Source organism: Silurus aristotelis (assembly GCF_946808225.1).
Source record: "Silurus aristotelis genome assembly, chromosome: 6".
In the NCBI taxonomy this organism is placed as follows: Eukaryota; Metazoa; Chordata; class Actinopteri; order Siluriformes; family Siluridae; genus Silurus; species Silurus aristotelis.
In genome coordinates this window covers 17,158,695-17,170,164 of record NC_139579.1, presented here as the reverse complement: position 1 = coordinate 17,170,164, position 11,470 = coordinate 17,158,695, and the positions used below count along the sequence as shown (strand labels likewise).

Sequence of the window (11,470 nt, the reverse complement as noted above, 5' to 3'; positions counted from 1 at the left end):
AGAAGATTGGGCCCTTACATGCACTTAAGTAAAAAATAGTCTTTACTTTGGAAAAGCCTAATAGGGCTGTCAATAGATTGAAATATTTAATCGTGATTAATCGCATGGTTGTAGTGAGTTAACTCACGATGGATCGCAACATAATCCCACATTTTATTTGTTCTAAAGGTACCTTAAATGAATAACATTTAAAAGAAGACGCGCATGCGCGATGCAAATCGCCTTTTCTTGTTAAATTGTAATCAGATACTGTATACGCATGTGCAGCTATAATGCACATGCGCAGTGTGAATTGGGCAGAACACGGATCAGGTTTAGTGACACTGCTGGCGAATAGCGTCTGCGCATGCGCAGTTGTGTCTTTTTTTTCCGCGTTGAATAGAGTTCCGTGAAGGCGTAACTGTTTTCGGTGTAAATCGCTGGTTTTAGTGATTTCCCATAAAAAATACGCTCGTCGTGTTTCCGTTCGACAAAATCTCGCTGTGCTCTTTTGTTAAAGGCGAGTAGGTATGCTAACTAGCGAGTTCCTTCCGTCTTGCTAAGTAAGTGACCCTGTGGAAGCGACTAGCTAGCGGCTAGTGTAGCTAAGTAACTTTGACAGTTAGGAGGCGAACACCGCGCTAAGTGTATTTGTCAGTAAAGTTAGTTAGTTAGTATGAGTTGCTCTTGGTAAAGTTACTGATTTGGATTCGAGGCTCAGAAAAGGTGGCCCGCTTGATTTCCACTTGGATTAGCTCACTGAAGGAGTGTCCGCTCTGTAGTTCCATGTGAAATGGCCAAGAAGACCTATGATTTACTGTTCAAGCTCCTGCTCATTGGAGATTCAGGAGTTGGCAAGACATGTGTGTTGTTTCGCTTTTCGGATGACGCGTTCAACACCACGTTTATCTCAACAATCGGTAAGGATCAATATATATTTAGGCAGCATACAACCTAATGCAGAACCTGTCACCTGTCTGTTAAATGTCTGATCTGAAGAACCCCAAAGCAAAGAATTCTTTTTATCCATCGTTTATAAGCACTGTTTTTAAATCAAAGCTCACTTGTCAGGTTTGTGTAGTAACATTTATAACATCTAACTTTGCAGGAATAGATTTCAAAATCAAGACTGTTGAGCTAAATGGGAAGAGGATCAAACTTCAAATATGGTATGTTTTCTTTAAAGGAGATAGGTCAACAACAAAACAAAACAAAAACCATCGAAACTCTCTTTGATCAAATCTTAATCATACGTAAATGTCACTTTCTCCCATTTCAGGGATACAGCTGGACAGGAGCGTTTTCACACCATCACAACCTCTTACTACAGAGGAGCCATGGGGATCCTGCTGGTTTATGACATTACCAACGCCAAAAGCTTCGAGAATATCAGCAAATGGTTGCGAAACATCGAGGAGGTGCGGCATTTATTGAGAAAATCTTCTATGGATTGTAGTGTGGCATGAAGGTTGATCAGCGAGAATTACCAGTGCACATGCTTAATGTATGCGAATCATGACGCTGATTACATTCCTAAAGCAATGACATAACGCTTGTAAAATGTCTTCTTTAGAATGACTGCTTTGTCATTTCAAATAATGTCATTGATGTTTACGTAAACCTCAGAATGCCTCAGGATGTTCTTCCTCTAGTGACTTTCTATGCATTCTGCATTATGCATTGCATTATCAGCCATGTTATTTTTATAACACATCAATAATATAAGGTTATGCTACGTACACACCTGATATTTTGTCATGCTTCTTTCTTATAAACAAACACAAAACACAATAGCCACGATAGAAAAATCACCTAATTGAGAGACCGAAATGAACCATTTTATCCCAGCTGACAGCCGGGTGGATGTTACATTTACACACCACTAGGTGATGCTGTTGCGTAGGTGACCGCCTATTTTTGACCGGTGACAAACCCCTATTGTCTGGCTTTGTCACTGTAGTCATGCTCACATATTACATTTCATGAAGTATTTTCCAGACTGTGAAGATCATTGTAGTGCTGCAGCTATCGATTATTTTATTAATCGAGTATTCTACCGAATATTGCAACGATTAATCGGGTAATCGTGTAATTAGTTTCTTCTTTATTAAAGCGCAATACTAAACATCCAAGAGAAAATAATACAGGTCTCCTTAAATGAACAAGTAACTTGTTTTCCTTTTTAGAAAAAAAAAAATTATTGCTAAAATTGTATGCAAGAATATTGCATACAATTAGTGAAAACAAAGCCCATTTAGTGCATTTGATTGCCATATTACATCAAAATGAAAATATAAATAAAATTACATTTTAGATTACTCTTAAAAAAATAAAATAAAAAAAAGCACTGTACAGAGTTTTTTCATTCCAAATCATTCCAAACTTTGGAAACTTTGTCATTTTCTTTGGCCTGAATTTTATGGAAGCCAGTTTCCACCATTTTAAAATTTTTGCCTAATTCCGACTTTTTTTCCTCGCAATTCTGACCTTTTTTTTCTCTCAATTGCATGAACGAGGCTCCTCTGCTTCATCTGTCTTGTTCCGTCTCCTCCAGAGCTGATTGTGAGACAGAGTTCTCTCCAGGATCCGGAGGCTTAGTTTAATACCATGTGATTCTAACTGTAACCCATTTCACTTTTAATATGTAAAGCATTCTGGCACTACAGAGGGAGTGACGCTGCCCGATTGGCAAAAAATGGCGGAATTTTGAGAAATAAACTCGGAATTGTGATAAACTCTGTGTGACGGAAACAGGCTTTTATATCAATGTTCTCCTCGCCCTCTCACTGTTCCTCAATTATTTGTTTTATTCTGCAGCGTCCTCTGTGTTTCCTGTCCAAAGCGCTCCAGAGTTTAGCGGGTGGTGCGTCAGTAAAAATGCTCCGTGGGGAAACGCGGTGTCCGTGTGTATTTAACTTGACTAAACGAAGCTTTAAGGCAAATAATTTGCCTCAATGATTTTATTTTTTTTTTGTATTTGGACTATTCGTGTTACTTGAGGAATTGTTTCAGCCCCAAATAATTGCATATCAGAAGCACTGAAGCAGAAGGCACATCAGGGCACTGTATATTGGGCCATGTACAGTACACAGTAAAACGAAACACTGTTCCTTCAGGAACAAGGTGCAACGTAAAACAGCATGAGGTGACTAACTATGCTAGAGGGCATCTGTTTTTTATTTTAAATTTTCTTTTAATGTGTATCTTATTTTTTCTTCTAGCACGCAAATGAGGACGTGGAAAGAATGCTGCTTGGTAACAAGTGTGATATGGAAGACATGCGTGTGGTCCCTAAAGCAAAAGGAGAACAAGTAAATCGCTTCCTCTCTTTTTCCTTTTTCTTCCTGAGTTTCTACACCTAGAACAGCTGAAAGATGAATATAGAATGCAGGTTTAATGGCTCGATATGAGTTTTGAGTGGCATTCGGTTCAGACTTGCGTAATCACGTCGTTTTCATTTTGTTTTCAGATTGCCTCCGAACACAACATCCGCTTCTTTGAAACGAGTGCAAAAGCGAACATCAACATTGAAAAAGCTTTTCTGATGCTTGCTCAGGACATTTTGCAAAAGGTAAATCCAAGAAACTATAGGCTGTAAAAATTATATGTATATATATATCTCTAAATCTAATTTAGTCACAACAGCATTAGTGAGTTACGCAGTGATATGGTGGTTATGGAAATTTTGTTGATGCATAAGATTCATATGTGCTTTTTAACATCCTATTCCACATTTAGTTCCCATTTTTGTGCTCATTCAGCCGCAAGGGTTTTAGTAAAGTCAGATACTAATGAGGAGGCACAGGGTGCAGTCAGTCTTCAATTCATCAAAGGTGTTCCAATATGGTTGAGGTATACGAGTCAACTCAAGATCCTCCTCTCTATCCCATGTAAACCAAATCTTCATTTACATTGCATTGTGCATGGGGGCCTTGTCATGCTGGAACAGGCTTGGAAATGTAATGCTTCCGCTTTAATAGACGTCCTATGCAGTTGTGTGCCTCAAATGTTTTGGTAACAGTTTGGGGAAGAGCACATATGGCTGAAAAAGGCAGGTGTTCCAATACTTTTGCTTATATAGTGTATCTATTTGAGGACACCTGCCAGTGTTCCAGATCATCATACAGGTGCCATCAGACTCCTCAACACACAGAACTGAACTGTACAAAACTCTCTTACACACACACACACACACACACACACACACACACACACACTCAACCCCATGTTACTGAACTATTACAACCTGAACTCAACCCACACTCAATACTCATTTCACTTCACACATATCCTTGTCTTCTAAACCACCCATATTTAATTAATCATAATATACTGTTCACATGCTGTTCTGCATTTCTTGATTGCTGCTATTGCTGTTTTTGCACAACATTGTGTTCATGTATACAATTACACAGCCACACTGTTTTGTGTTGTTTGTTTGCACTTTCTTTGTCTAGCACTGTTTGCACCAGGTTGCACTTTATGTGGCGAGGACAACTTAATTTAATCCTTAGCTCTGTGTTCTGTTATGTGGCTCTATGTTGTGTGATGTAGCACCAGGGTTCTGGAGGAACGTTATCTCATTTCACTGTGTACTCTGAGTCATCTTGACTTGACTTGACTTGGGGTGTTCAATGGGCAGAGCTCTGTTAAAGTTTGTCTGATGGCCCTGGCTTTGCGCACTGGGACGATGTCATGCTGGAGCATGTTTGGGCTCTTTAGTTCCAGTGAAATTATAATGTACAGCATATAAAGGCATCCTATACAATTATGTGCTTTCAACTTTTGTACTTTAGAGGCCCACATGTAGGTGTGATTGTCGAGTGTCCACAAACCTTTGGCCACATAGCGTGCTAGGCATGTTATTAAAAAGTGTGTACAATAATAGTCTGGCCGTTTTTCCAAAGACACATGGGGTGAACACACACGATGAACGTGTTTCTTTTCAAAATTGTCATTAGATTCCAGTTGATGTTATACCTCGGCATAATAAGGTCTTAAATTGTGGCTTTACCACAGTAACAAAACTATGCTTTGATCTTTCTTTCAGACCCCTGGAAAGGAGCCGACCAATGAAAACGTTGACATGAACAACAGAAGTGGCTCTGCAGGAGGGCTCAGGTGTTGCAGTTGAACAGCAGTCTCTCCTGCTTTGCTTTCAAAAACCCTCACCCCATTTACAATGCACAAGTTTGATCTCTTACACCTATGTTTAACCTAAACGCTCATGCTGGACAAGACCTTTATCTCTCACTGTACTTTTAACTGAAAACAGAACCTAAATTTCCCCTAATTTTCTGTTAACAGTATTAGATCAAACAGGACCTTTGTTACTTTTGTGATGCTCTGACAGCAGCACTGTGTACAGGGAAACCGAATCGAATAATCACATTGGAAAATTAAAAAAAGGGACACGTAACATTTAACATTCATGTTATTGTGAACTCTGTGCCTTAATGCCGTTTAAAAGAGTTCAGCGTAGCTCATTGGACATTCTTTTTTCTTTTTTTTTGGATAGCGTTCGATTACTGAACTGTGAATGAGTGTCTTACGTGACATTTCCCCCCCTTCTAACATCCGAGGTTGTGCCTTATCACCTGCAGCAACGAAGTCGAAAAAAACTGTTCTCTGTTATTCCACAGTGTCGCGTTTAAATACGCACAACGCACATGCAATGCCTTTAAAGGCACAGACTGGCCTGATTGTCATGCTCTTTATCGTATTAATAAATTGCAAGTCGAACAAGTCAGCGTAAGGTATCGCATTCAATAGAAATAATTCATGAGATTTATGTTTGGTTCTATGGTTAGTCATTTTTCTTAAGGATAAGTTCAAATTAATTGTACGCACTTGTTTAATGAACAAATGCTGCTCAGTCCCTCTGTCGTTTTATCCGTCTGAGATTCCGCACTTTAGGGATTCTGCTGAACAAGTGAGTCCCAGATTCAAAGGTCTATTCTGGTTATATGTGTGAGATTTTAGGCTCTTGAAATGATCCATGCCTAATACAATGTTTGGCTGCTCTTTGGTGTGTGTGTGTGTGTGAACAAAAAAAAAATTATATATATATATATATATATATATATATATAATTAATTTTTTTTTTGTCCCCCTTTCAGGATTTTGGGGTCAGTAGGCGTCACTTCCCTGTACTTTTTTGCATTAATTATAATTTTCATTACACAATTGCAGTGGGGTGCAGAGGACCTTTATTTTTTTGCTGATGGTGAAGGGAATATCAGAATACATTTCGTATTTCGGAGCAGTGACTGATGACGTACTAACTGTAAAGGTATTTTAAAATGTTAGTTGTTTGGGTTGTTAGTGGTTTTTGTCAGCTTTACTGAGTTGGGTGGAATTTTCTAAATTTCTTCTGAATATTCTCGTAAACAGGCATTACTATTGTTCAGTAAGTGTTGACCGGTATACCTTGGCTTTCTCTCTGTATCAAAATAACAGCTTTATTATTATAACTTCTTACTGGTATATTTAGCACTTTTTTTTTTTTTTTACTGATATATGATGCAAGTACACTAGTTCATTGACAAGATGACTTGAAAACTAGTTGTGAAGGTGGACACTGGCCATCCGACATCAAACACAGGATCCTACTTGGTTACTAAGTATGTAATTTCATATATATATATATATATATATATATATATATATATATATATATATATATATATATATATATATATATATATATATATATATATATATATAAAGGTCTAAATTGTGAATGGCCAGTGTCCTCCTTTTGCTCAGGCTAAGAACTGACATTGGTTTACATTTAAATAACTAATTCTGTAATAATAGATCAGAATGACAAATAAAATGTTTCTTGGAACTAGAAGACTTTCTGCTCACAGAATTGTGTATACTTAAAAAAAAAAGGGAGTAATGGGTTTTGGATGGTAGTTTCATAGTGCAATAAACATACTTTTCAAAAATATACCTGTTTTTGTTTATGATTGCCTCATGCAAACTTATTCCAGCAAAGTACAAAAACATGCGTTTTATATTATTATACTACTATATTATCAAATTCCTTATAGAGCACCATGGGGAAAAGAAATGAAGTGTTGCAGTCTGTAGTGTACAGGAAAATCGACAGTAATAGCTGCCTAGTATTATACTCAAAAGATGTTGGCATAATGACAGCCGACAGGCAAAATATATATACAGGGGAAACTGGTGGTGTGTCCAAAATGGTCTTAGACTGTAACCCCCACGGCCTCTTTGGTAACTCAGGTAATTTAGCTGGGCATTGTCACTTTAGTACAATAATGTGTTTAAAAAATTCGATGAAATTTGTTAGTAAATACATAGTTTAAAATGTTATTCCTAACGTTCCTGAGCTGCGGATTCCCGCGAATTTTAGGATAATCTGCAAATTGCTGTTAGTTGTGAGTGCCGTGAGTTCCGAACCGCAAATTATCGGGGGTTGACACATTTTATATATAAAGATATAGATAATAGAATAGATATAAAATATAGAATAAATATATATATTTTTTTAAAGTAGATATAAAATATTACTCCAGTAAAAGTAAACATGGTCCCTTTAAACTTTCAGTAAATGTACAAAAGTTATATGCCTTCAAATGTACTTAAGTATCCAAAGTACAATAATTTTATTATGGCTATAATGTTCCTATCATTTTTGTTAAGACTTTTATAATGTTTTCTAATGTAACTCTTAGCACATTAATCTACTGTATTAATTAGAATGATATTAATGAGTCAAACACTGATTGATATCTATTAAAATTATAATAAGCCCAAAAGCTTCTTTTTAACTAGGCAAGTTAGAGTCTGGCGTTTTTCCATCACTTATTACCCTCAAAATGTTCTGCTTGCTGTTAAACTGATAACGTGCAAACTGCTGGACACTTACTAGTCCTTAGCCCTGTGTTTCTGTGATTGTTGTTTTTATGTAGCATCAGTGTTCAGGAAGAAAGAAGGTTCATTACCCAGTTCCCTTCGTCAGATATACAGGGTTGAATTGACAATAAAAGTTTCTTGAGTTGACGTCTTGACTTAAACTTTAGTTGAATTGTATGTTAGTGATAAGTAGATGCCACCAAGTGACAATCAAAACAAGTTTAAAATAGAGTGAGCACTTTATCCTGATTGGTGGATTGCTGCGTGTTGGACCAGTTACTTTTTTTTATCCGCTCATAAATAAAAAGGATTGAAAATTTAGTCAAAAATTTAGTCTCCCCAAATAGTTGGTAGCGCATATATATTTAAGAAAAAAAACAACATAATAGACAAGATGAAACACTGAATGTTCATTTTCTCTCTAGCTGTTTGCAAGTAAGTGCAAATATTTATCCAAATCTAAAATATACAGATACCAAATCAGATGTTGTCCAAAGATTAGAACATGTACAAACATTAGAAAAAAAATGCAACAAACTGTGTTAACTGAACAACAAAAAGCTTTCTAAAAGCTCTTATCATTTCTATATTACTAATGGTCATGTAACCTGTTTTGCTTAAATAAAAAATATATATAATTAACACATTAAAACCTCCAGCAGATCAGTTTATAAGAATAAGAATTTTAGTTTGCCACACCTTCACCAGGTCATTTGTGAAAATTTTTGCATTTTCCCCCTGGGCCGACGCACTTTTTGGACCGAAACATCTCATACTGTTTTTGTCTGATCAGCCCATAAAACTCTTATCAGTCTATTCTTTGTTTCTGCTTAATGAATTGATTGGGCTGGGGTCTTTGCGGCAGTGTGATATTTTTGTCAAAAAAGTTGGCGTAGGGTTTTTTCCAACAGTCAGACCATCCCAATGAGACATTTAATCAGCAGCCCATTGGTTCTTTTCTTAACTGACATTGGGCTCACCCAATCACATCTTCAAACAACTCTATCTTGGGCTCTGTCTGAGCATGTATCTGTCATAATAGTCAGAAAGAGAAGGAGAAGAAACGAAAGAGAGGTGCAGGGAAATTGCGTGAAAAAAGAAACAGGCCCTTCAAAATGTGTCAATAGACACTTTCTGCCGCAGCAGGACCTTAATTAGATGCAATGGCTGATGATGATCGCGGTGGTGGCGGCTGCACTGGCAAAAAGCCCTTTCTGCAAGCCCTTATCAAAAGTTCAAGCAGAAAGCATAACACATCTGCCACAGAACAGTGAAAGGGGACAATCTGCCTTTGTGCGCACCATAGCTCAAATATATTCCATTTCCTCTTCTATGCAGAGCGAGTCAAAGCTGCTCTCGCATTCTGATTCGTCTCAATCACCCTTGGAGGCAAACCTGTAACAATTAAATTTAACCTCTCACAGGCCGGGCCCAGAGAGCCACTTTGTTCAGGTGCCAGGTGAAAAATCTCTCCACTTGCTTGCGAAAGGAGATCCCTGCGAAACGGGAGAGGCCAGGGCTGATCGGGCAGGAGCTGGATTATCTCTCTCAGCCACAACTTCCCTAGCCAGTTCAGAGCGATCAGTATTACTGAGTGACCGCTTTCTTTTACTCTTTTCAGAGTCGGCACGATCATACTTAGTGGAGAAAATGCGAAAAGCAGTACGTTTGGACACGGGTGAGCCAACGCATCCACACCCATAGGTGCACCGTTTCTCGCTAGAGAAAAGATTAGAGGGCAATGAGTATTTTCGTGTGAGCCAAAGAGATCTCTGGCAGCCCGGCCAACCCACTCCCATAACAGGTCCACCACCTGAGGGTGGAGAGTTCATTCCTCGTACAGGGGATTTCCTCTGGACAAGAGATCCGCTCCCGCATTCATTACTCCCGGGACATGAGTCGCCTGTAATGACTGTAATGATTAATTCATGCCCCACACCATGAGTTCTCGTGCTAGACTGTGAAGTCGAGAAGAATGTATTTCACCCTGGCGATTTATACATGCCCCCGCCATCGTGTTGTTCAACCTGACCAAGAGGTGGTGACTGGAAAACTGCACAAAATGTTTCAAAGCTAGAAACACCGTTAACAGTTTGAGGATGTTTATGTGCACGTTCTGTAGCGAGACGGGCCATTTCCCTTTTGCTATTCTGCTCTCGTTTCCACACAGATCTTCTCTAGATCAGTCACTGAGAAACACAGAGTTTGAGCTCCCTCCAAAGATTCTCTATTGGGTTTACATCTGGAGACTGGCTAGGCCATGCCAGAACCTTGATATGCTTCTTACAGAGCCACTCCTTGGTTATCCTGGCTGTGTGCTTCGGGTCATTGTCATGTTGGAAGACCCAGCCTCGACCCATCTTCAATGCTCTAACTGAGGGAAGGAGGTTGTTCCCCAAAATCTCGCAATACATGGCCCCGGTCATCCTTTCCTCAATACAGTGCAGTCGCCCTGTCCCATGTGCAGGAAAACACCCCAAAGCATGATGCTACCACCCCCATGCTTCACAGTAGGGATGGTGTTCTTAGGATGGTACTCATCATTCTTCTTCCTCCAAACACGTTTAGTGGAATTATGACCCAAAATCTATTTTGGTCTCATCTGACCACATGACTTTCTCCCATGACTCCTCTGGATCATTCAAATGGTCATTGGCAAACTTAAGACGTGCCTGGACATGTGCTGGTTTAAACAGGGGAACCTTCCGTGCCATGCATGATTTCAAACCATGACGTCTTAGTGTATTACCAACAGTAACCTTGGAAACGGTGGTCCCAGCTCTTTTCAGGTCATTGACCAGCTCCTCCAGTGTAGTTCTGGGCTGATTTCTCACCTTCCTTAGGATCATTGAGACCCCACGAGGTGAGATCTTGCATGGAGCCCCAGTCCGAGGTAGATTGACCGTCATGTTTAGCTTCTTCCATTTTCTAATGATTGCTCCAACAGTGGACCTTTTTTAACCAAGCTGCTTGGCAATTTCCCCGTAGCCCTTTCCAGCCTTGTGGAGGTGTTCAATTTTGTTTCTAGTGTCTTTGGACAGCTCTTTGGTCTTGGCCATGTTAGTAGTTGGATTCTTACTGATTGTATGGGGTAGACAGGCGTCTTTATGCAGCTAACGACCTCTAACAGGTGCATCTAATTTGGGATAATAAATGTAGTGGAGGTGGACATTTTAAAGGCAGACTAACAGGTCTTTGAGGGTCAGAACTCTAGCTGATAGACAGGTGTTTAAATACTTATTTGCAGCTGTATCATACAAATAAATAGTTTAAAAATCATAAATTATGATTTCTGGATTTTTTTTAGATTATGTCTCTCACAGTGGACATGCACCTACGATGACAATTTCAGACCCCTCCATGATTTCTAAGTGGGAGAACTTGCAAAATAGCAGGGTGTTCAAATACATATTTTCCTCACTGTAGGTCTGAGTTCAGCCTGAGACCCAGGTGGATTATTTCCTGCATGGGCACCAAGCAGCTTGTAATGTCTTGTTTATTCAGAAGCCTAAGCCTTTCAGGTGAGACACAAGCATACTCATATCCACCTCCACCTGCCGCCATGACAGAACGCAGAGGAGGAGTTTGTCCAAATATGCTGACA

The 11,470-nt window shown here is 39.0% G+C and overlaps 1 protein-coding gene across 1 annotated transcript; it reads left to right on the top strand.

Annotated features, from left to right (window-relative positions):
• The first annotated feature begins 276 nt into the window (after positions 1–276).
• LOC310727262 (ras-related protein Rab-10-like) lies at positions 277–6,003 on the top strand. Its single transcript, XM_083543521.1, has 6 exons — positions 277–899; positions 1,088–1,148; positions 1,259–1,397; positions 3,201–3,290; positions 3,449–3,550; positions 5,030–6,003. Exons 1-6 carry the CDS (start codon positions 773–775, stop codon positions 5,111–5,113), a joined length of 603 nt encoding a protein of 200 aa, XP_083399647.1. The 5' UTR covers positions 277–772; the 3' UTR covers positions 5,114–6,003.
• Positions 6,004–11,470: the final 5,467 nt, after the last annotated feature.

Excerpts from the sequence above, each read along its gene's own strand:
- LOC310727262 (XM_083543521.1), top strand. The coding sequence starts at position 773 with ATGGCCAAGAAGACCTATGATTTACTGTTCAAGCTCCTGCTCATTGGA. Across the intron at positions 1,398-3,200 it reads GGTTGCGAAACATCGAGGAG|CACGCAAATGAGGACGTGGA; the intron begins GTGCGGCATTTA and ends TTTTTCTTCTAG. Across the intron at positions 3,291-3,448 it reads CTAAAGCAAAAGGAGAACAA|ATTGCCTCCGAACACAACAT; the intron begins GTAAATCGCTTC and ends TTTTGTTTTCAG.